This window comes from Dipodomys spectabilis, unplaced genomic scaffold (assembly GCF_019054845.1).
Source record: "Dipodomys spectabilis isolate Male_0828 unplaced genomic scaffold, ASM1905484v1 ptg000125l, whole genome shotgun sequence".
NCBI classification, from domain to species: Eukaryota; Metazoa; Chordata; class Mammalia; order Rodentia; family Heteromyidae; genus Dipodomys; species Dipodomys spectabilis.
This window is the reverse complement of record NW_024870802.1, coordinates 15,350,938-15,376,144: the sequence shown is the minus strand read 5'-3', so window position 1 is coordinate 15,376,144 and position 25,207 is coordinate 15,350,938. Positions and strand designations below refer to the sequence as shown.

Genomic DNA, 25,207 nt, shown 5'->3' with positions numbered 1-25,207 from the left:
AGCTGACACCTACTTTCACCAGGAAACCTCAGGTGCAAAACAAATTTAGGTCAGGCGCCAGTGGCTCACGCCTATAATCCTAAATAATCAAGAGGCTGATATCTAAGGATCACGGTTTCAAAGCTTCAAAGCCAGCCTGGGCAGGAAAGTCGGTGATTTTTTTTTTTTTTAAATTTTATTTTATTTTATTTGTGAACATACTGTACAGAGGGGTTACAATTACATGGGCAGGATAATGCCTACATTTCTTACCAAGCATTGCAGCCTCCTCCTTTGGTTTACCCTTCACATCCCTTCCCAGCCTCCCCCCTTCCCCCCAATCCCAATCCTTCTCCTTCCCCCCCCTCCACCCCCCCCCCCCCAGCACCGACATTGTAAAGCTTGTTTTGGACATGACAACTTGTACTTCTCATTGTTGCAACAGGTCCACCTGTATCCTTAAACAACGGTGATTCTTATCTCCAATTAATCACCAGAAAGCTGGAAGTGGTGCTATGGCTCAAGTTGAAGAGCACTTGCCTTGAGCTGAAGAGCTCAGAGACAGCTCCCAGGCCCAGAATTCAAGCCCCAAGACTGACCAAAAAAGAAAAAAAATAGTGGCAGATACCTTTGTATTCAGTGTTCCTTCTGCATCTACACTGCAATTAGGAAAGGTGGACTCCATAGGTACTAATGAAGATTGCTTAAGCTTGAGGATTATTCTGGGGATATTTCAAACCTGACAACCTTCTACAATCCTACCTGATCTAAGACTGAGAATACTAATTTAGTCCTTTCTAAATCTGCATTCAGATTATGGCTTCTTTGCTCAAGGATTTACGACTACTATCACCTACAATAGGTCATTCAAATCCTTTTGCCTGAAATCCAAGTTATGAAAAATAAACTTCTGCTGGGTACCAGTGGCTCATGCCTGTAATCCTAGCTACTCAGGAGGCTGAGATCTGAGGACTGCTATTAAGACTCTTATCTCCAATAAACTACTCAGAAAAAGCCAGAAGTGGCACTGTGGCTCAACTGGTAATGTGTGTGCCTTGAGCAAAAGAAGTTTAGGGACAAAGCCCAGGCCCAGAATTCAAGTTCCAGGACTGGCCAAAAAGAAAAAAGGAAAGAGAAATCAAATTCCACCAACCCCTTTTAACCTTTTTTTTTTTTTTGGTAGGTCATGTGGCTTCAACTCTGGGCCTGGGTGCTTCAGCTCAAGGCAAGTGGGCCTGTGAGCTTCAGCTCAAGGCAAGAACTCTACCACTTGTGCCACAATGCCACTTCCGGCTTTCTGGTGGTTAACTGGAGATAAGAATCTCATGGACTTTCCTGCCCAGGCTGGCTTAGAACAGTGATCCTTAGGTGTCAGCCTCCTGAGTAACTAGGATTGTACGCGTGAGCCACAGGTGAGCGGTCCTTATCTATTTTAACTGTTACTATTCCTCTAAATCAAACTTTTTCTAAAGGAGCTAAATTATAACAGCACTAATGTCTCAGTCTTCACTGAGTTTAAACTTAAACTAGACAATATTGCGTTTTTCAGGCATACTAAAACATAACTTTTATGCAAATATAAGAATTCTGCAGCCTTTGAGTGGTCTTCTCAAAAGTATTTCTGAATCCAAAATTGTTTTCAGAATATATAAATGTAAAAGAATAGTTAAATAACACTGATAAAGCAGCATTCTTTGTTAGTAGGAGTGCAATGGTACATGTATGCATATGTAAAAAAAAAAAAACACCCAAACAAACCAGTAAATATACTGTATAAATAGACTAACTCTTAGATATAAAGTTTACACCAAAATAAACTCTGGTTTAAATTTAAATATCACTGTGCTGATACCTGTAGTTTAACTGAATGGATGGCAAGTTACAAGAAAATTTTCTAGTAAAACACTACAGGAAATGAAAATAACACACTGCACTCGCTGTTTAAGTTCTGATCACACACTATACTTGGTAAAGTTGTAGATGTTAGGCTTAGTGGCAAACCAAACTTTTCCCCCCCCAAGTTTCACACTGTAACCAAGGCTGGCTCAGAACTCCTATCAAACACTAAATCTTCATTCCTCCAACTATCAACTTCAGGATTGTAAGCATGTGCCATAATACTAGGCCAGCAGCAGGCATATTTGCTCTTTGATGGTTCTAAATGATCACACATTACTTCATAGAGCATGCTTGTTTCTCTCACACGATATAAGTTCTTGGTGGCCAAATATCCAATTTAGTTTGTATTTATATTCCTATTTGCTTTCCATGTTTGATGAAAAGTTTTCAATAAGGATGGAATGATTGAATCAAAGTAAAATGATGGAAAGGCCCAGAGTACTACATTTCTAGGAGATTCACTTCATTTCTCACATGAGTTGATACGTTCAATTTCCAGGAAACATTTTACTTATCCCCAACCACGCAAAACTTCCAAATGTGAACAACAAAAAACACTTCTCATCTATACCCATTTTCTACTCTATTATTTAATATATATTATGCATATTTAAAACTGACTCTGAAGGCTTCCTAACATTCAGTAACTTTCTCAGATCTTTTTCCCCCTAAAATAGCTAATTCAGAATCCCAAGGAAGCTTAAAACTTGTTTTGCTCCGAATTAGTCCAAGAGACTAATAATGGGTAAAATTAGCAAAGAACGAGTGGTGGGGAGATAAGTCCTCAAAACAGTAGTAAAGCAAATTTATCAACTCTATAAAAGCAGGAGACGAAATCTTCGGGGGTCGGACCCAGACTTCTCAAATTCTACCCCCTCCTGGCTCCACCTCTCCATACAGCCTATGAGAGAGCAGGGCCACAGGCCACTCCCAGGATGCCACGCGACGGGAGCGGATGCCTGCAAACACGCATCTCCCCACGCCAACATCCCACCAACAACGCGGGTCTCCCGCCGTGAGCTTTTGGCTAGGACCGGAACACCTGAGTCCGAATTCCAGCCCCCGCTTCCTTCCGCCCGGTCTGCAGCCTTACGCAAGTCGCCTGCCCTCGTTGGGCCTGTTTCCTCGTCTGTGAAAAGTAATGATTCTCTTATCGACCGTGGGGAGATGAGGAGCGTAAAGCAACCCTGAAGAGATGCCAGAGGCTTTCGAACTTACTTATGGCTTTTAAGCTCGCGGGGCTCACCAAACATCCCAGAAAAAAATCTCTCAGTCACCTCCGCTTCTCCCTTCCCGCCCCACGTTAGTTCTCAGGCCGCTCCCTCCGGGCCGTCTCCCTGCAGGAGCCTTGCGGCGCTGCCTGCCGTACCTGCAGCCACCTGGCCAGCGGGACCCTCCTGCTGACCCATGACGAAGTCTTGTACGAGGCCCCACAGGGCTCCAGTAGGTGCCGCCGCCTCCAGAGCGGCGGCGGCAGCCATGACGCTAGCCAAAGAACGTGGGTGGGGAAGTGGGAGGGGCGGGAGACAGGCCCCTACGCGCACGCGTCTTCGGGGCCAATCGTTGAGCGAAGTTCTCGGGGGCGGGATCCTACCGGGTCACGTGCCTGCCGGCTCCCAGCCAGGCAGTTCCAGGAGGGACGGGTCGGCTCCTCCCTGAGGGGCGGGGTCTGGGGCGCGGGGAGGGGAGGTGGCTGCGGGGCACGCAGTCGGGGGCCGTTGAGGGCGCAAAATTCCTGGCGGGGCTCCCCGGGGGACCGGCGGCAGGGCGGGCACCTGGCTGGGTGGGGCTGAGGGGCGGTACGCATCCCATAGAAAGCCAATGAGAAAACCAGGCCTGGCTCGAGGGGCGTTGCAGTCGGTCACATGCGCACCTGGGGCGGGTGGTGGCGGCGCGGCGGGCGCCGCGAGCCGGCGGAAGGGAACGGGGCCGGGCTGGGGCGGGGTTAGGCAGGTGAGTGACAGGCTCTAGGGGGACGGCCCCAGCTGGGAGCCCCGAGAGAGCCCGGAGTAGCTGCGGCGGTTCCCGCCCCCCTCCCTCCGCCCCTCCGGTGGGACTGGTCTGTGGCCGGACACGGTCGTGGGCCCCCCTGGCCCGGCCACCTGGGATTGTGCTGGGAGCCGGCCACCTCCCTCTCTCCTAGCCCGCAAAGTTTGTGGCGAAGCCGTCTCCGGGCAGAGAGCGCCCCAAGGGAGATCTGGGAGCGCCTGATGCCGGGCGGCTGGAGCCGTTGACCGGGGCGCCGCCGTCCGGGACGGGAGTGCAGAGCAGCCGGCTGCCCGCCGCCTCCGGTGCATGGGGACCAACTGAGGAGCCAGCATGGGCAACTGCGTGGGGAGACAGCGTCGGGACAGGCCAGCCGCCCCGGGACACCCCCGCAAACGAGCAGGTAACTCAGGAAGGGGGCAAGGCCACGATGCCCGACCAGTTTTCCCCTGCTTGCCCGAGCCTTGGGCTTCCCGAGCGACCTCCCCGGGGCTCCTGGCGTCTGGGCTGCCCCGGTGGCTACTCGGAGGCAGGCGGGTCCCTCCCCAGCGCCCGGTGGCCGGGAGAGCGAGTTGGGCCAACTAAGAAGCGCTGACCCGACTGCGAGACCAACTCGCTCCAACTGGGAAGCTCCTGGTGAGGGCGGGGGCAGGAAATGTTTGCCGACCGCAGCGGGGCCAGCGGTGGGGCGGGGGGTGGCGGGGGGAGCCCGAGGGCGCTGCTGGCCTGGCATTCCGGGCTGGGGTCGGATGCCGGTCGGTCTGGGCGGCTTGCGTCCCCCGAACTCGAAGCGAGATCGACGAGCACAGTCGCTCTTTCCAAAGACAGACTGTCATGATCGGGCTGCAGTTCATGCCTGCTGGAATCCGACTTGCAAAAGCAGCGCAGGACGCTGGGAAAGAAATCTTTATTTTCAACCCGCGGGGCTTCTTAGAGCCTTCTGGAGTCTAGGAAAGGTGGAGTGAAAGTCGCCCTCGGGTTTGTTATGATCCTTCCCAGCCCTAGGAATGAGATCCGCCCGCTGGTGATCTGGATTTGGTGGGGTTTCTCCCAGCCTTGGAAATGAGATCTGCTCCCCGGTGATCCGCGAGGCCCCAGAAGTGCCGGCTCGCTTTCTTGGTGTACCCCTCCTATCCTGGCGTTTCGCCCCTGCGAGAGGTCTGGCGGTCATTTCACTGAGCCTTGTAGTTACTTCCTTCTCTGAGGGTGTCGCAAGGACCTTCTGAGAATTATAAAATAGATTTTAGAGCTAAAACTTGTCTGAATTCCAGATAGACCTAGTTCCTCCTCTGTATGTAAAAACTCAGATCCAGAGAAGTTGTGCAACTTGATCAAAGTCACACAGTTGGTTAGTAGTATAACTAGGGCAAGAACCCAATCTCATCTTCCATCCTGTTGATACATATCCCATTATGTAAGAGGAGCCACAGGCAGAGTTGTTAATGAAGTGGAAACTCTAGTTGGAGTTTCCTGCCTGCTTTGACACTGAAGGTGTGTTGCTTTGGGTGGGGGAAACATCAGGGGAAACAGGGAAGGAAGGATATCTGTGTAGCAGAGGGGATGATTTGTACTTCCAGAAATGTTTTCATAGAAGAATGTGGTAAAACTAAAATTCTCTCATCTGAGTGCAACCCTGGCCATTATTCTGACTGAGGAAAGTTGACCATCCAACCCAAGAGCTTTCTTTCTTTTTTTTTGGGGGGGGGGGTCCGTTGGTGAACTCTGGGCCTGGGCGCTGTCCCTCAGCTCTTCAGTTCAAGGCTAGCACTCTACCACTTGAGCCACAGCGCCACTTCCGGCTCTTTTCTTTTTGCTTATGTGGTGCTGAGGAATCGAACCCAGGGCCTCAGGCATGCAAGGCAAGCGCTCTACCACTCAGCCATCTTCCCAGCCCCCCCCCCCCCCCCCCCCAGAGCTTTCTTCATTCCTCTTACTTATTCAACAAATGTTTCTTTTCTTTCTTTTTTTTTTTTGGGGGGGGGGTGGGTCCGGTCATGGAACCTGAACTCTGGGCCTGGGCGCTGTCCCTCAGCTCTTCAGCTCAAGACTAGCGCTCTACCACTTGAGCCACAGTGCCACTTCTGGCTTTTTTCTTTTTGCTTATGTGGTGCTGAGGAATCGAACCCAGGGCCTCATGCCTGCAAGGCAAGTGCTCTACCACTGAGCCACCTTCCCAGCCCAACAAATGTTTCTTATTTATAGGTTTAGTCCTTAATTTTGTAGCATGTTCATCAGTGACAATAGTCTTCTTCCTGAAACTGTCCTCTGTTCCTTGGCTTTGGATTGATTATCTTGGTTTTTCCCTTTCTGATCACTCCTACCTACTCTCACCTTCTAGGTGTGGGTACAACCATAGTTAAGTTTGACATTCTTTTTTTTTTTTTCTCATTGCATACCCTCCCAGAGAAATCTTATTCAGTCCCACTCTTTGGCCATCAGTAAGACATCTTAATCTTCAAGCCCACATTTCAAGGTGCTCATTGAACACTGTGATGTAGATATCCCCCTCTAAAATCAAGCTCTTCATCTCTGCTTAGCCAGCTTCCCTTTGTTACTCTTTTGTTCCCTAGCTGCCTGGCCTTAAACTTTGAACCTTTTTGACTTTTTGTGTTGCACAGGAGCCTGCTGCTGCTTCTTCTGGCAAATTTTGCAGACTTACCTTGACTTCACTCCTCTGTCACCTCAAGTCCAAGTCCTCTCCCAGGTTGAAGTGAGTCCCTTACCAAGAGCAAGTTTGCCTTCGGCCATTCATTCATGCCTGTTCTGTATGCTCCCAAAAGATACTTGTCAGATTAACATGGGCCTATAGTTTTCTGTTCAAAATACTTCTGACCTTTTCACTTAGAGGATTTTAACTTTCAAGACAGTTAAAGTTGGCCCTGTCCTTTTAAGACCTAATTGTCTTCTTTCCTGAACATAAGGCTACCAGTATTTGTTCAAGCCATTCTTTTCATCAAGACTTCTTTTCATTGAGAGACTTTGTTCCTGTAAAGTTTTACCTCAAATCCCATATATTTTTCTTTTTTCTCTCTCTCTCTCTTTTTTTTTTTTTCCTCAGGCAGGGTCTTGCTGTGTATCAGAGGCTAGCCTCAACTTGCTATATAACCTAATTTGGCCCTGGAACACAATCTTTCTTCCTCAGCCTCCCAAGTACTGTGATTATAGGCATATACCATCACACTAGGCTTCAATTCCCTCATCTTTCTTTTTTTTGGGTCCCGGTCATGGGGCCTGAAGTCCCTCAGCTCTTCAGTTCAAGGCTAGCGCTCTACCACTTGAGCCACAGCACCACTTCTGGTTTTTTTCTTTTTGCTTATGTGGTGCTAAGGAATAGAACCCAGGGCCTCAGGCATGCAAGGCAAGCGCTCTACCACTGAGCCACTTTCCCAGCCCTCCCTCACCTTTTTTGAAGTGAACTACTTGCTGCATCTTCCTATCCACTCCAAGCAGAAGTGATAGTTTCTTTTGAGAAATCCTGCAGCTACATTACCTATGCCAATTACTTAACAATGATCCACTCCATATTATTAGTCATGTCTTTGATGTTCACAGTCTTCTATCAGCAAGAACACTGTAAGCTTGGAGATCTGAGTTTTGTATTTTCCTTGTGTGATAGTTGGTCTTGTCTCTCACTTACTTATATAGATATGCACAAAACACTTAGTACAGTAACTTACACAGAGGAAGCACTCAATAATTGTTTATTTTAGAAGCTGTCCTGCCACTTGAATTTTTATGTAAACATTTTAATGAAATACACATCTGCTTAAAAAAAACCTACTTGTGAATCATTGCTTTAATTCTATAAGTACTACTATGATTAGCATTATTCATAAAGTCAAAAGCCAAGGGGACTCAGTAGGATGACAGATTTGGTACAAGGAAAGGAATCCTTCTTAACTTCACAGCATGCACCTGGCATTCCTGTAACATGTGCAACTTACCCTTTAACAAGGACACAGTTTTATGTTTTAAGACTAATGCCTAGTGCTGGATGGGGTGGCTTAGTGGTAGAGCACTTGCTTGGCATGTATAAGACCCCATATTTGATCCCCAGTATTTGTGGGGTGGGGAAACAGTGCCTGAAACCCCCAGCTCCCTCAGTAGCTCTTACCTTTCCTTTCTTACTGATGTGACATATTGGGAAGAAACCCTCAACAGTGAGAGAAAGCCAGAATTCTATTACAAGGCTTCTGCTCAGTGATCCTGGGCATGTTAACAAGTCTCTCTGGGCTATTCTTCCATTGTATCAGAAGGGGAGGAGGTTTTACAAGTCCATTAGAGCTGTTTGTCTTCTCCCTAAAAGTGAATGTTCACAACTAGGGTTATTGATGTGAAATCTATGCCTTGTAATGATAACCTTAATTTTCTCTTTACAGGTGAAGGAATGACTCAGTGCCTTTGGTCAGAGATTCTTGCAGTAGGTTGAAGTATTAGGCAGTCTTTTTTCCTTGTCAATCAATCCTTGTGATTGCTACTCTTTTTTTTGGTCAGTTGTGGGTCCTGAACTCTGGGCCTGGGCTCAGCTCAGTGGTAGGCTAGCCACAGCTCCACTTCTGGCTTTTTCTGCTTATGTTGTGGTGCTGAGGAATCAAACCCAGGGTACTCTACTACTGAGCCACCTTCCCAGCCCTCTTTTTTTTTTTGGGTCCGGACTTGGGCCTGAACTTTGGGCCTGGGCGCTGTCCCTCAGCTCTTCAGCTCAAGGCTAGCGCTCTACCACTTGAGCCCCAGCGCCACTTCCGGCTTTTTTCTTTCTGCTTATGTGGTGCTGAGGAATCGAACCCAGGGCCTCTGGCATGCAAGGCAAGCGCTCTACCACTGAGCCACCTTCCCAGCCCCTCCTCTTTTTTTTTTTAAATTTTATTTTATTGTAAAGATGCTGTACAGAGGGGTTACAATTACATGAGTTAGGTGTAAGGTAATGAGTACATTTCTTGTGGAGCATTGTTACCCCCCTCCTTTGTTTTTCTCCTACTATCCCTTTCCTCCCCCTGATTGCTACTCTTTTTTTTTTTTTTGGGTCCGGTTGTGGGGCCTGAACTCTGGGCATGGGCACTGTCTCTCAGCTCTTCAGCTCAAGGCGAGTGCTCTACCACTTGAGCCACAGCGCCACTTCCGGCTTTTTTTCTTTTTGCTTATGTGGTGCTGGGGAATCAAACCCAGGGCCTCAGGCATGCAAGGCAAGTGCTCTACCACTGAGCCGCCTTCCCAGCCCCATTGCTACTCTTTTGTTGTTGTTGTTGTTTTTGCGTTGTTATTGTTACAGGTACTGAAGTTTGAACTTAGATCCTTGAACTTGCTTGGCTAGCTTGCTCTGCTGGTACTCTGCCACTTGAGTCATGCCTCCAGCCCAACTTTTTGCTGTTTATTTTAGAGATGTAGTCTTGGGGACTTTCTGCCTGGGCCTTGAACTGCCATCTATCTGAATCTCAGCCTTCTGAGTGCTAAGATTATAGATGTGAGCCATTGACACCAGGCTTGTTACTCTTTTTATTAGTAGTAGTAGTAGTATTTATTAGAAAAGCGTTATGCGCAGGAGTTACTGTTTCATAAGTCAGATAATGAATACATTTCTTTTTTTTTTTTTTTTTTTTGTCGGCCGTGGGGCTTGAACTCTGGGCCTGGTCGCTGTCCCTCAGCTCTTCAGCTCAAGGCGAGCGCTCTACCACTTGAGCTACAGCGCCACTTCCTGAATACATTTCTTTTTGGACAATGTTACCCCTTCCTTGCTCTCTTCCTCCGTTCCCTCCTATCCCCATCCACAAGTTACAAAATTCATTTACAACATAGTATCTACTGAGTACCATTGCTGAATTGGTTCCTCCATCTTTTGTTATTTCTTATTCTCTGAATGCATTCTCAGTAGGCTGAGGACTCTCTTAACCCGGTCCTGGATGTCCTTGAATGTTTCTGAGAATACTTGGGCATCTACTCCTTTGGAGAGGCTTCAGCCACCTCATCAATCTAACCCAGGTAGTTCCCCTAGGAACTGTGTAAACAGTCCAGGCTTTTCCTCAGACATTGCAAGAGAGAAATAGAGATGGTAGAACAGGCAAGACTCTTACCCAGCTCCACCCTTTGAGAATGTGGCAGGGCTAAAAACCAAATATCTGCCTCTGTGATGTGTCAGGCGTATCCATTTGTTTTTGTCATCTCAAGCTCAGGATGGACAGACTCAGCTCCCTGTTTGGGGGTGGCTGGGCTTGGTACTATGTTTGTAGGGAGTCTGCTTCTTGTGTGGGCAGTGTGGCTATTCTTGAAGGAGTAACTGGGCAACTTCTCCATTTGCTCAGTAAATATGTACTGAATGCTGGGCATCTTGCTGGCTGTGAGTATACCTCCTTCTTGGCCACATGGAGCTTACAGTCTTAGGGTGGAGGCAGACAAATACAAATTACATGTGATCATTTGTGTAAATGCTGTATGAGTACACACACAGTTACATATTGTATATATTGGCGACTCCCACATTTATAATCTTAGCGCATCCTCTCCAACTTCAGCTTTGTAGCTTTTGCTGTCGGCTTAACACATTTGATGTCCAAAAGGCTTCCCAGTTTTACATGTCCAAACCAGAAAGGACCCCCATTCTATCTCTGCTGCTCCTCAAGTAGTTTTCTTAGTTAACAGTAATTTTATTCTTTAGCTGCCCAGGCCCCCAAAACTCTGGAATCATTCCTGGCCCCTCCCTTTCTCTTAAATCCTATATCTCTTTAATCTCTTTAATGAATAAATCTTGTTGGCATTGTCTGCAGTGTATCCTGAACCTGACTCTCTGTCTCCACTTTCACCCTAGCTAAGCTACCGTCAGCCTCTTTACTGACCTTCCTATTTCCTCCCTTGTCTCCAAACAGACTATTTCCATCACAGCAGCCAGAGCAGTGCTATAAACTGTAAGTCAGATTTTGTTACTACTTTGCTCAGCCTTCTTGTTACTCCACATCTCATTCACAGTTCTGTGTTGGTCTACAAGGCATGATATGAGTTTTGCCTGTTTGCTTTTCTTTCTTTCTTTCTTTTGTACAAAGGGTTACAGTTACATGAGTAAGGCAATGAGTACATTACTTGTCGATCATTGTTACCCCTTCCCTTCCTTGTTGCCTTTTTTCCCGCCCCCCTCCGCCCCGCCCCCCCCCCCCCCCCCCCGTTTGCTTTTCTTAAGCCATCTCTGCTCTTTTTTCTTGTTGTTCAACCCCTAGTGCCTGAATGTGTCTCTCTCCTCAGACAAGGCATTTATTTAAGGAGTCAAACTCATCCTCGTTGGCCATTCTATTTAAAATTGATCTTTCTACTGGCCACTCTCACATTGTATATCTCCCTTGTTTTGTTTTTCTCCATAGTTTGCATTATTAGCTGACATTGTTGGTCTCCCTCTTACTCTGTGTGGCCGGAGATTTGGTCTTTGATACCAAGAGTATTGTCTGACATATGGTAGGTGCCTATTAAATATTTTTTGGTTGAAATTAGCTCATATAAACAGATCTGGTGTGGCCTATAGAAGAGCAAGAATGGTCAGGTATCAGTAGCTCACACCTGTTATCCTACCTATCTGGAAGGTCTTGGCTCAGAGCCAGCCTGGGCAGAAAAGTCTGAAAGATCTTATCTCCAAATAACCAGAAAAAACTGAGTCGGAATGACATCATAATATTGCAGACTGTAACATACAACAATGTGATTGTTTAAATTATTTCTCCTCTTGCAGATTTTTTTAAAACCTAAAAAGGAGGATAATGGAACATTTGAAATACAAATTTCAAGCTGGGTTCTGGTGGCTCATGCCTGTAATCCTAGCTACTCAGGAGGCTGAGATCTGAGGATCATGATTCAAAGCCAGCCTGGGCAGGAAAGTCCGTGAGACTCTTATCTCCAATTAACCACTAGGAAACCGGAAGTGGTGCTGTGGCTCAAGCAGTAGGGTAGAGCGCTCGCCTTGAGCTCAAGAGTGCAGGGACAGCACCAAGCCCAGAGTTAAAGCCCCACAACCGACAAAAAAAAAAGAAAAAAAAAGAAATACAAATTTCAAGATAAACTGTCAGGTAGAAACAAAAAAGCTGAGTTAAAGGTGTAGTTCAAGTGATAAAGCACTGATCTAGCAAGCAAGTTAAGTAACTAAGAGGCTGAGTCCAAACTTCAGTACTACCAAAAAATGAAGGCAATTCATCTCCAATCTTAGGAGATCCATTAGCCTACCTGTATTAAGACAGAAATCTTGAAAAAGGGTTAATGTACAACCTCATCTTGGACTAGCATCTCTCATACTCCAGCGTGGGTAAGGTCTTTAGTACCTGGGATATGATGCTCTTGGTTTGGGAGACTTTTACTGGGAGATAACAGGCCTGAAGTAGGAAGGCTTAGAGTGAAGTCCTCAATTCAGGTTGTTTGTTTGCCAATCCTGGGGCTTGAACTCAGGGCCTGGGCATTGTCCGTGAGCTGCTTTTGCTTAAGGCTGGAACTCTGACCCACAGCGCCATTTCTGGCCTTTTCTGTTTATGTAATAGTGAGAAGTAGAACCCAAGGCTTCAGACGTGCTAGGCAAACAGTCTACCACTAAGCCACATTCCCAGCCCCAATTCTGGTTCTAACCAGGCAGTGGCACTTTTGTCATTTCATGTGCATGTTTGTATATATAAGTGAATGTCTCTCCCAGACACATGTAGTGTTTATAAGCCGTAACTTAGGGCAAGGATGAGGTGGTCTAATAGAATATGAAGCAAGAGCGGCTGGGAAGGTGGCTCAGTGGTAAAGTGCTTGCCTTGCATGCATGAGGCCCTGGGTTCGATTCCTTAGCACTACATAAGCAGAAAAAGCTGGAAGTGTTGCTGTGGCTCAAGTGGTAGGGCACTGGCCTCGAGCTGAAGAGCTGAGGGACAGCGCCCAGGCCCAGAGTTCAGGTCCCATGACCAGCAAAAAAAAAAAACATGAAGCAAGAAGTCAATCATCTGGTTTCAGGTGTGTATACTATTGAGTTGCTAGAGAATTTTTAGAATCACAGAGTTTTAGAGCTGAAAATGAGCCTAAAAGATTTCTTTAGCCTTGTTTTTCTTATCCAGCTAGTAAAAAGAGAACAAAGTTAAATGTGTCCTCTGTCTAGTTCATGGAAATATGGTGCAACCTGTATAAAAACCACATAAGCTCCTTTAGGTTTTGATTATGGTAAGGTCAAGCAGTAGGAAGGTGGTCAAGTCAAATATACTAAAAAAAGAAAAGTTCTAAGATTCTGTCACTTAGTGGGTGCATGCGTGCGTGCGTGTGTCTGTCTGTGAGCGCGCGCGCATGTGCGCACATGCTGATCCCAGGGCTTGAATTCAGAGTCTAGGCATTGTTCCTGAACTTTTGTACTCAAAGCTAGTGCTCTACCACTTGAGCCACAGTTTCACTTCTGACTTTTGGTGGTTGATTGGAGATAAGAGTCTCATGGACTCATGGACTTTCCTGCCCAGGCTGGCTTTGAACTGTGATCCTCAGGTCTCAGCTTTCTGAGTAGCTAGGATTAATCCTTCCTTCCTTCCTGTGCCCCTTCCTTCCTTCCTTCCTTCCTTCCTTCCTTCCTTCCTTCCTTCCTTCCTTCCTTCCTTCCTTCCTCCCTCCCTCTCTCCCTCCCTCCCTCCCTCTCTCTCTCTCTCTCTTTCTCTTTTTCTCTCTTTCTTTCTTTCTTTCCTGAGTGTGGGGCTTGAACTCTGGGCCTGAGGGCTGCCTTGTCCCTCAGCTCTTTAGCTCAAGGCTTGTTGTCTACCACTTGACCACAGCACCACTTCTGGTTTTCTGGTGGTTTATTGGAGATAAGAGGCTCATGGGCTTTCTTGCCTGGGCTGGCTTTGAACCAGGATCCTTAAATCTCAGCTTCCTTAGTAGCTAGGATTACAGGTGTGGGCCACCAGTGCCCAGCTTGTGCCACTTTCTTGAGTGGTGATCTTGGGTTGATCATTTGTTTTGTGCTCAGTTGATCCTCTAATTAAAAAAAATATTATTTCCAGTTTATTTCAGGATAATGTGTGAGGACAAAATAAGCTACCACTGATTTTTTATTTTTATTTTTTGCTAGTCCTGGGGCTTGAACTCAGGGCCTGGGCACTGTCCCTGAGTTTCTTTTGCTTAAGGCTAGCATTCTACCACCTGACCGACAGAGCCACTTCAGGCTTTTTCTGTTTATGTGGTACTAAGGAATTGAATCCAGGACTTCATGCGAGCTAGGCAAGCACTCTACCCCTAAGTCAACTTCTCAGCCCAACTACCATTGATTTTAAAATTAGTTTCATAGCTGTCTGGTGTGTCTGAGCGTGAGGTCTCAACCCAGGCTGTCATCTGAAATTGGTGGGAAAGGAAGCCTTGGTTCTTTGCTTCTTCCTGGTTGTTTGTGTAGCTTTGCACAAGCCTCTTGATCTCTCCGAGCCTCCGTTCCCCTATTTACATAATGGGGTAACTTTCTACCTGATCACCTCTCAGACAAGTTGTAATTCTCAAGTGAGATTCTGGATGAAAAGAGACTTTGTGAATTTAGAAAGTTTCAATTCAAAGCTATAGGATTTCTACACCAAAAAATATATCTGGTGATTTTTCTCTCCTGATCATTAAAGCTTGCTCTTTTATGGTACAAACTATAGAAGATATAGTTTGAAACTACTTTTAGATGGGACTCTTTCTGAAGTGATTGATATGCTTCTAGAGAGCAAACTATGTACAGCATCAGTAGCCTTCTCTTTGGGGTAGTTTGAGTTCATACCTATAGGTGCAAAGCACCTGCTTGGTTGATGTGAGGACAAGAAGTCTTTCTCTCAAAAGTTTTATCTCAGGCCAGGCACCAGTAGCTCAGGCCTGTAATCCAAGCCACTCAGCAGAGATTGGGAGGATCAAGGTTCAAGGCCAGCAAAGCAAAAGCTGATGAGACATCCCCCCCCCCACCCCGCCATTGAAACTTATTAAAAAAACTAGGTTTAGTGGTATGCATTTGTCATTTCATCTATTGTGGGAAGGGTAAATAGGAGGATCATAGTTCAGGCTAGCCTAGGCAAAAAAGTTTCATGAGAAAAAAAGCTGTGTTTGGTGGTACATGACTGGTGTTCCAGTTATAGTGGGGACCATGAACAGGAGAACTGTAGGCCATGTTACCCTAGCAAAAAATAAAATCAAGACCCTCTCTCAAAAGTAACCAGAACAAAAATAACAGGCTGGAGACGTAACTCAAGTGGTAAGAGCGTCTGCCTAGTAAACATACTAGTACTGCCTTGTGTTTAAACCCTAGTACTGCAAGGGAAAAAAAGGGTTTATCGCTGAAAAAAAGAGAGTAAGGTTAGGCAGAAGGAAGTTACTGAGAACAAGTCCATTTTTGAGAATGCCCTGCCTCAAGTTCCCAAACCTCAATACTGTATGTGCATGTGTGATTGTGTGTGTGTGAAGAGAGAAAGAGAGAGAGAGAGTGTGTGTGTGTGTGTGTGTGTGTGTGAGTGAGAGAGAGAGAGAGGGAGGGAGAGGGAGAGGTAGTGAGAGGGAGTGTGTGTGTGTGAGTGAGTGACCTGGTTCTGGATTGCAAGACTGTCATGCCTGGTTAGTTACTGTGTATATAATAATGTGAGGCCTCAAGACTGAAAATCCCAAACTAAATGGCTCTTGCTGCTGTGATACTTAGTCCAGGTTAGTCTTGTATTCTTAATTCTACTCCTCCTCCTCCTCCTCTTTCTTTTTTTGTTGGTTGTAGAGCTTGAACTCTGGGCTTGGGCACTGTCCCTGCACTCTTCAGCTCAAGGCAAGCACTCTACCGCTTGAGCAACAGCACCACTTTCGGTTTTCTGGTGGTTAATTGGAGATAAGAGTCTAACAGAGCCAGGCGCTGGTGGCTCACGCCTGTAATCCTAGCTACTCAGGAGGCTGAGATTTGAGGATCGCGGTTCAAAGCCAGCCCGGGTAGGAGAGGCCGTGAGACTCCTATCTCCAATAAACCACCAGAAAACCGGAAATGGCGCTGTAGCTCAAGTGGTAGAGCGCTTGCCTTGAGCTGAAGAGCTGAGGGACAGCGCCCAGGCCCAGAGTTCAAGCCCCATGACCGACAAAAAAAAAAAAAGAGTCTAACGGACTTTCCTGCCCAGGCTGGCTTTGAATTGTGAGCCTCAGATCTCAGACTTCTGAGTAGCTAGGATTACAGGTATGAGCCTCCAGCGGCTAGCTCTCCTCCTTCTTTCCACCTTTCAAATGCTGGGATTACTAGTGTGTACCACCATACTCAGCTAGCATGTTTTCAGTATTTATCTATATTATACCATGTGTGGTGTAGCAGAGTCATAAGGTAGTCTATTTTTAGAACTTCTGTACTGATTTCCATGGTGGTTGCAGTAGTTGACATCCCTACCAACAGTGTTTGAGGCTTCCTTTTTCCCACATCTTCGCTAGCATTTATTGTATTTTGTTTTCCTGATGATAGCCAATCAGTTTGGTGTGAGATGAAATCTCAATATCATTTTGATTTGCATTTCTTTTATAGCCTGGAATGTTGAACATTTCTCATTTATTGGCCATTTGTCCTTCTCTCAAGAATTGTCAGTTTGGGCTGGGAAGGTGGCTCAGTGGTAGAGCGCTTGCCTTGCATACCTGAGGCCCTGGGTTAGATTCCTCAGCACCACATAAGCAAAAAGAAAAAAGCCAGAAGTGGCGCTGTGGCTCAAGTGGTAGAGTGCTAGCCTTGAGCTGAAGAGCTGAGGGACAGCGCCCAGGCCCAGAGTTCAGGCCCCACGACCAGACCCAAAAAAAAAAAAAAAAAGAATTGTCAGTTTAACTTGCTTGCCCATAATTCATTGGATTGTTCATTGTTTTGAAGTTTAGCATTTTAAAAAAGTATGCTGATCAACCTCATCCTCTCTGTTGCTTTTTTTTTTTTCTTTTTTTGGGGGTCCAGTCGTGGGGTCTGAACTCTGGGCCTGGGCACTGTCCCTCAGCTCTTCAGCTCAAGGCTAGCGCTCTACCACTTGAGCCACAGCGCCACTTCCGGCTTTTTTCTTTTTGCTTATGTGGTGCTGAGGAATCGAACCCAGGGCCTCAGGCATGCAAGGCAAGCGCTCTACCACTGAGCCACCTTCCCAGCCCCTCTGTTGCTTTCTTCATCCTACTCCCTCTTCTTAAAACAATTTCAACAAGTTTCATTCTTGTATTGCCATACATACAAATCACATATGTAGACTATATTAATCTCATAATCTTTATTCATTCTTCATTGCCTTCCCCCCTGCTGCTGGTGTGGAGTTTAGCTTTTGAACTCCTTGTATAGTCCAGTTAATTCCTTGTCAGATGTATAGCTGGCAATGATTTTCTTTAATTCTGTGTTCTGTCTTCATTTTAGTGACTGATTTCTTCATTGTGCTACAGGGTGCCACTATATAACCCAGAAGGTTTCACTAAATAGCGCAGGCTATCCATGAACTTACAATCCTCTTGCCATAGCCTCCCAAGTATTAGAATTATAGGCTTACACTACCACATCTGGCTCATCTTTTGGCCCATGAGCAGAGAGAGTGAATAGTGCTGCTAAGAACCTGAGTGTACAAATAACTGCTTCATCCTTGCCTTCCATTCTTTTGTATCTATACCCAGAAGTGGAAATGCAAATGGCAGTTCTACTTTTTTTTTTCTTTGTTGGTCATGGGGCTTGAACTCGGGGTCTGAGCACTGTCCCTCAGCAATTCAGCTCAAAGATAGTGCTCTACTACTTGGGCCACAGCACCACTTCTGGTTTTCTGGTGGTTAATTGGAGATAAGAGTTTCACAGCCTTTCCTGCTCGAGCTGGCTTTGAACTTCAGTCCTTAGCTCTCAGCCTCCTGAATAGCTAGGATTACATGCGTGAGCCACTGGTGCCTGGCCAATTCTACCTTTAAGTCTTTGAGTATCCTCAGTGGTCATGCAATTTTATATTTATACCAGTTTCTCCACACAATGTTTATTACTCTTCTTTTTTTTTTTTTGGGGGGGGGGGGGTCTGGTCGTGGGGCCTGAACTCTGGGCCTTGGCGCTGTCCCTCAGCTCTTGAGCTCAAGGCTAGTGCTCTACCACTTGAGCCACAGCGCCACTTCCAGCTTTTCTCTTTTTGCTTATGTGGTGCTGAGGAATTGAACCCAGGGCCTCAGGCATGCAAGGCAAGCACTTTACCACTGAGCCACCTTCCCAGCCCTACTCTTTTTTTCTTTTGTCTTTCTAACACCCATACTAAAAGACACAAAGTTATTTCTCAGATAGTAGTCATTTCTGCTGGGCTCAAATAACAGTCCCCTCAGTTTCCTGAGGAGAAATAACTGACTTTGTTAGAGTCAAGCCTAGAGAAGGAGTAAATAGGTCCAAAGTGGAAGGCTGATGAGGGGGTCCTTCAGAGAGTGAAGTACATGAGTTTAGGTGGATAGATTGATATCTATCTGTCCAGTCAGAATCTGGCTTGCTTCTGGGTTTCTATTGTGTAATTGAAGGTTGGGGTGGATGGAGAGGTGAATTCTTCCAGTTAAGCCAAGCAATTCAGTGTTCTGCCAATTCATATGGCTCTCAAAGACTGTTAGTGCCATCTTACTTGGGCTTAGAGTACCAGCTGTTTTAGTCCCTTTTGCATATGAGAGATGTAGGCCTATGGCTACCATGGGAGTAGGGAAAAAGGGTTACATTGTCTTGAATGCTGGATGAGCTGTTCTGCTCCCAGAATCCATGTGCTTCTCAACCTGTGAGTTAGCATCTATTCTTGCCTTTTGAGCCCATGAGGAGAAAAAATGAGCTAAGTATGCACTACACCTCTAACCATCCTCTGCCACTCAATTCCATTCTTTATTGCCCTCAGAAAGAGAAGCCTGTATCAGAAAAAGGACTGGAGGGCCAGCAGTATGGTATCAGTTTAGGGCACCTAGAGGTAGGATGGCTCCACTAATTCATTTCCTTTGAGTCTGGTTCTGGGAACTGGCGTGAATGGTGCACTCTGAGAAATAGAGTCCAAGCCTAGGAACCTGTGAGTCAGCAAGCAGCCTGGATCTAACAGGTGAAATGTGGGCTGGAGATTTGTTGTTTCTGAGGGTTCAGAGATATGGAGCAGCTCACTTTTGCCAGGCATATACTGTGTGCCAGGAGTATCAGGTGCAGGATCCAGGTTAATCCCCACAATCTCCCTCAGGGATGCTATTATCACCTTTTTACAGGAGAAGAAACAGCCCCAGAAAGGCAAAGGCCTGTGGTTGCCTAAGGCCACATAGCTTGTAGAACCACAGAGCCAGCACTTCATCTGTGATCTGATCTCAGAGTTGAAATTTTTGACCACTGTGGTTTGTCATCATTGGAATAGAAGGGAGAAAACCTCTTTTGTTTTTTTTGTTTTTGTTTTGTTTTGTTTTTAATAAGTTTCTTTCCTTTTGTCGGGCTTGAACTCTGGGCCTGGGCACTGTCCCTCAGCTCTTCAGCTCAAGGCTAGCACTTTACCACTTGAGCCACAGCGCCACTTCCAGCCTTTTCTGTTTATGTGGTGCTGAGGAATTGAACCCAGGGCCTCGTGCATGGGAGGCAAGCACTCTACCACCAAGCCACCTTTCTAGCCCCTTACTAAGTTTCTTATTGAGCACCTCTAAGCACCTTGCTAGGTCTGCTTGCTGGCCTCTTCTCACGTATGTCTCCCATTTTCCATGTGGGAATAGGTCTCCCTGCATTTGGGAAGCTGATTGTTGGAAGGTAAAGTGGTTGCTGGTGGTCTGAATGGGAGGCAAAACCCAGCCTGAAGGCTCTGACTAGAATGTCAGCGCTCACAGGTCATCTGTTAGGATGCAGCCCTGCCTGCCCTATGGTACGTACATGTGTATCAGCCTGTCTCCTTCCAGTTGCTGTCCCTGCCCCCTCTAATTTCTAGGTACCCAGACCACATCACCACATGCCCAGCAATCATCATTTGATGTCACAGTGCTTAGGGCATAGTAGAGATGCTGGGACTCTAGTTTAAGGGCCGAGTGTGCTCTAGGCAGTAGAATCCCAGCTAGCCAAGACCAAAGGTGAAGACAGTTGAATGCAAATACTATTTTTCTTTGCCTTCTCCCAGCATGAACCCCTACTTTCTTCCATTTTTTCTTTTTTGTGAGTCGTGGATCTTGTTCTCTGGGCCTGGGCGCTGTCCCTTAGCTCAAGGCTAGCACTCTACCACTTGAGCCACAGTGCTACTTTGAACCCCTACTTTCATTATGGGTCCGGTCGTGAGCCTGAACTCTGAGCCTGGGCGCTGCCCCTCAGCTCTTCAGCTCAAGGCTAGTGCTCTACCACTTGAGCCACAGCACCACTTCCAGCTTTTTTTTTTTTGCTTATGGGTGCTGAGGAATCGAACCCAGGGCCTCAAGCATGCAAGGCAAGCGCTCTACCACTGAGCCACCTTCCCAGCCCTTGAACCCCTACTTTCTAAGGCCCATATCCCAGATATTTGAAGAAAGGAGTCCCCATACTATACAGATTCCCAGATTGCCAAGGGAAAAGAGGAAAGGGAGAGATACACCAGCAATGTGCTTGCTGAATCAGGTGACACTCTTTGTAATTAGTAAGATCAACCGTCCCTTGCTTTGCTCAGCATTTTGTAGTTTTCAAAGTGCTTTCTCAAGTGTCATCTATCATTTGATCCCCACAACCATCCCAGTAGGTAGGCAAGGCAGGAATCACTTTTCCCCTTGCCCAGATGAAAATACTAGGACTTGGTGAGGATGCTAAGCTTCCCAAGGTTATTTACTAATAAGTGACCAAAAGCCTTGTGGAGGCAGTTGCTTTACTGCCTTTTGATTGTGGTGAGAAAGCCTTAGGGAAAAGCCTCAGTTTCTGCACTTGCAAAATGGGAAAAAGAGTGCATCATTTAGAATCTCAAGGACTAAGTGTGAAATGGTCAACTAGGTGCCCATATACAGCCTGACAGAATGTTGTTGGTGAGTTGTTAGTGATAAGGGCAAAGTTTTGAATTTTGCTCTGAATGTCCATCCCCATTTTGAGAAGGAGCTAAGTTTGTTTTTCATCCTGAGAAGTCTGATCATGAGCACCTTTCCATGGAGTCAGTGCTAGCCCTTAATTTTCTTTGATTTGCAAAATCTCAGGTTCTTTCAGAGAGAAGATAGTTTTCTTTTGATGACAATTATGACATGGCAAATATTTTATTCATTTGGTATGTTAGATTTTATTATCTTACTTCCTCCAGTTCATATGTAAGTTGTTTTCAAAATTTTGGACCTCAGTTTCTCCATCTGTAAAATGTAGGTAGCAGTACTCACACTCCAAAGGGTTGTCATGAGGATTAAATGAGCTGAACATGCCTCCAAGTTCAGATCTGTTGATTTACATTTCTTGTTCACTGCCATTCAGTGAGCACAGGTTGAGTGGAGTTCTGTGGTAGGTTTGTTTGTTTTGGTTGGTCGTGGGGTTTGAACTCTGGTCTTGGGCACTGTCCCTGCGCTCTTCAGCTCAAGGGGAGAGCTCTACTGCTTGAGCCACAGTGCCACTTCTGCTTTTCTAGTGGCTTATTGGAGATAAGCCACTGCCTGGGCTGGCTTTGAACTGAGATCTTCAGATCTCAGCCTCTTGAGTAGCTAGGATTACAGGTGTGAGCTACCAGTGCCTGGCTCTGTAGTAGGTTTTACTCCCACTGTATCTATTATGAAGGAGGGTGTCACACTACAAGAAATGGAAGATTTCAGCCGGGCGCTGGTGGCTCACGCCTGTAATCCTAGGTACTCAGGAGGCTGAGATCTAAGGATCGCGGTTCAAAGCCAGCCCGGGCAGGAGAGACCGTGAGACTCCTATCTCCAATAAACCACCAGAAAACCGGAAGTAGCACTGTAGCTCAAGTGGTAGAGCGCTCGCCTTGAGCTGAAGAGCTGAGGGACAGCGCCCAGGCCCAGAGTTCAAGCCCCACGACTGACAAAAAAAAAAAAAAGAAATGGAAGATTTCAGCTGGGAATGTGGCTCGGTGGAAGAGTGCTTGCCCAGAGTGCATGAAGCCCCGGGTTTGATTCCTCAATACCACATACACAGAAAAAGCTGGAAGTGGTGCTGTGGCTTAAGTGGTAGAGTGCCAGCCTTGAACAAAAGAAGCTTAGGGACAGCACCCAGGCCTGAGCTCAAGTCTCAAGACTGGCCAAAAACAAAACAAAAAGAAATGGAAGATTTGAAATAGATTGCTCTTTGATTCTTGGTCTGAGTTCTTCCCATGCCATACCTGCTTCAATGTCAATTTCAACAAAGGACTCTTCTGGGCTCTAAACAGGTATAGCTGGTTTACTGACGTCATTGCCACTCATGACTAGCCATATTCCACTTTTGCCAGTTCTTGCAGTGCACCTCCTGAATGTTCCAGAAAGTGCAGTTGTGACAATTTTCATGGGTGTGTCCCTTTTCCTTCCTTCCCAGCCCCCCATAGAGTCTGGGACAGTTCATACTGTCCTCTGTAATGTGGGATATAATACATAGTATTGATTTTTTTCCACTCAATGAAAGCATTCCATTCCCTCAAAATAGACCAATGGCACAAGCATTTTGCTTCCCAAGCTTTTTCAACAGCTCCAGCAGTGGTATCACTGATTAATCATTATTAATGTCAGTACCATTGATTAGTTCTCTACAAAATATATGAGGAGCCCCCTAACAGATACTTGACACCACTGGCTTTGATTTTATGTTGGCCTTAACAATGTAGGTCTAATTACCTCCACTTTAATAAAGGCCAGTTACTTCCATTTTTCAGATGAGGAAAACGAAGCTCAGAGGCATTCCCCCCACCCCCCCAGATTGAGGGTTGTCCCCAGGACCTTGTGTATACCAGGCTAATGTTCTACAACTGAGCTACATCTGCAGTACAAGAAGACAACCAAAAGTGGAGGGGCTGCTGGGTGATAGAATTCTAGTGGTTGTCTCCTGGGACCTGTTCCTAACCATTGTGCTGGGCTGCCTCTCGGTGCTTAACCTCTTTCACCTGAAGTAAGGAGACTACAATGTGAGTGGTCAATGTCATCTCCTCAAAAAGCTCACAGTGAGGGACTAAGGTTGAAGGACTGTGATTTGTTTTTCCTAGTACATTTCTAGCCCCACCCTCTCTAGGCAGATCCAAAGCACACAGGGCCAAGGGTCTAGGGGAATCTAGGAAGATATTCCACTTTACAAGGAAAGTCCACACTGCTCTACACAGCCATGTTTATACCCCAGCTAACTCCTCTGTTAGCTCCCTCCTCTGTCCTCTACTCTCACATCAGGTATACAGAACCTGGAGCTTATCTGGGTCTGGCTCTTTGTGCTATTCCTGCTGTAGTCTAACCTAGGTTTTTGCTGAGGAGACAAGAGGCCTTGTTGACTAGAAACTACTATAATTTGTACATGACCCAACAGAATCTTTTAAAACTCCCAAGGGGGCTTGGAAGGTGGCTCAGTGGTAAAGTGCTTGGCTTGCATGCATGAGGCCTTGGGTCCTCAGCACCATATAAATAGAAAAAGCAGGAAGTGTTGCTGTGGCTCAAGTGGTAAAGCACTAGCCTTGAGCTGAAGAGCTGAGGGACAGTGCCCAGACCCAGAGTTGAATCCCCATGAATGACAAAACAAACCAACAAAAACTCCCAAGGACTAAAGAGCTGGGGGTATGGCTGAACTAGTAGAAGGTACTATGAGGCCCTGAGTTCAAAATCCCTGTACTACTGATAATAAATAAGTTTTTATGTGCTATAGGCATTGTTGTTTGGGCTCTCTCCTTGGGGACAGAATGGGCAGGTCTTTGGAGTCAACAGGCAAAAGGTCAGTCGCATTTACTGGAGAATACTTACACTGCAGCCAACCCCATCTCCTTAAGCCTAGCTTTGTCCTGTTGTGCTATAGGTCCTGTAGAAGGTGCCGGACCTTGGTGATTGGTCTATCCATGACCATTAGATCCTTTCCTATAGCCCTAGGCAGAGACACTCAAATCTGCTGCTGTTGGCAGTACAGTTTCTTGGGTATTCATCTGTCCTGCTCCATAGCCCAGAGGAAATGTCCTAGCCTCAGAGTCTTGTTGTGCATGTCTGCCCACATCCTGTGCTAATTTGGGTATGAATAAATAGGGACCCCTTCTGTGGGCAGGGAGGGGGTCTCAGTTCTAGAGGAGAAATGATCCTTTTCTAAAATGTGCAGTTGGCAGGCTTGATCTGAATTCCTTTTCAACCTTCCAGGGGATTCACTGGGAAGAATCTGGGAGCAGGTTTAGAGTGGTCAACCTGTTGGTAAAGGCATGCAGTCTAAGTTAGCCATACTGGTATCTGATAGGAAAGTTCACTCTATAACCTGTCCTGTGCCCTTTCTGAGATCCCATCCTGACTCATGCTCTGAATGTACATGCATATATGTGTGAGTTACATTGTCTGTGGTGGCTCATGATCTGCCTAGGAGAGGAAGCAAACCCAAATAAAGTTGTACTGTTTCCAGGGCAAAAAATACCCAGACAAGAGTGAAATAATGCGGTGTAGAAGTTCAGACAAGAGCCATGTGCATATACTTTAGAAAGAGTTGAGAGGGAGAGGCCCTGTATGCTTGCTATTCAAGGGCGACTTTGGAGGTGGGACTCAAGGTGTGCTCCCTTGGGAATTAAGTTAGACTGGGGATAGAGAAGGTATTAAGTATATATAAGTGGGTGTGGTTTGTTGAAGGACTTATCATTTGAATAAAAGATGCAGGTTGGAAAAAAGCAAGCAATAATTTTGTTTTGTTATGAAAGCAATGTTTGCTTTGTAAGCTTATGGTAATGTAACAATGAAATCCTGTCCTATATAATTTGTGTGTTTGTGTGTGTGTGTGTGTGTGTGTGTGTGTGTGTGTGTGTGTGTGTGAGAGAGAGAGAGAGAGAGAGAGAGAGAAAGAGAGAAAATGAATAGGAGAATATCTTATTATTATTCCTACCACCCAGAGGGCAGAGGGAGTTTCTAGACTCAGTTGATATTTATCCTCCCAGAGTTTTTCTCTTATTTTTCTCTCTCTTCCACTCTCTCTCTTTTTCCTCCCCCCTACCTCCAGTTGGTGGGGCTTGAACTCGGAATCTGGGCGCTCTCCCTGAGCTCTTCGTCTCTACCACTTTGAGCCATAGCTCCACTTCAGGTTTTTGAGTAGTTAGTTGGAACTAAGAGTCTCACAGGGTCGTTTCTGCCGGGGCAGGCTTCGAACCGTGATCTTCAGATCCCAGCCTCTTGAATAGCTAGGATTACAGGTGAACCATGGCACCCAGCTTCTATCTCTCTCTTTTTTTTTTTTTTGAGACAGAGTCTATGTAGCACAGACTGGTCTTGAATTCATGCCTTCCTGAGTGCTGGGATTACGGGTATGAGTCACCACACCTGGCTCTTGTTTGTTTTTTCTAGGTATTAGGAT

At 46.2% G+C, this 25,207-nt stretch overlaps 2 protein-coding genes across 4 annotated transcripts in view; one reads left to right on the top strand and one right to left on the bottom strand.

The window, feature by feature from the left end:
* Mms19 (MMS19 homolog, cytosolic iron-sulfur assembly component) overlaps positions 1–3,375 on the bottom strand; it is a 34,596-nt gene extending 31,221 nt beyond the window's left edge. The window contains exon 1 of one of the 3 annotated variants that reach the window (XM_042689134.1): positions 3,248–3,375. In XM_042689134.1, the coding sequence (XP_042545068.1) occupies positions 3,248–3,359 (112 nt within the window). In that variant the 5' untranslated portion in view covers positions 3,360–3,375. The remainder of the gene's footprint in view (positions 1–3,247) is intronic. The other 2 variants (XM_042689135.1, XM_042689136.1) reach the window with 2 other exon arrangements.
* Positions 3,376–3,777: 402 nt separating this feature from the next.
* Ubtd1 (ubiquitin domain containing 1) overlaps positions 3,778–25,207 on the top strand; it is a 60,097-nt gene continuing 38,667 nt past the window's right edge. Inside the window, exon 1 of the mRNA XM_042689552.1 lies at positions 3,778–4,267. Coding sequence (XP_042545486.1) covers positions 4,198–4,267 — 70 coding nt within the window. The 5' untranslated portion in view covers positions 3,778–4,197. The remainder of the gene's footprint in view (positions 4,268–25,207) is intronic.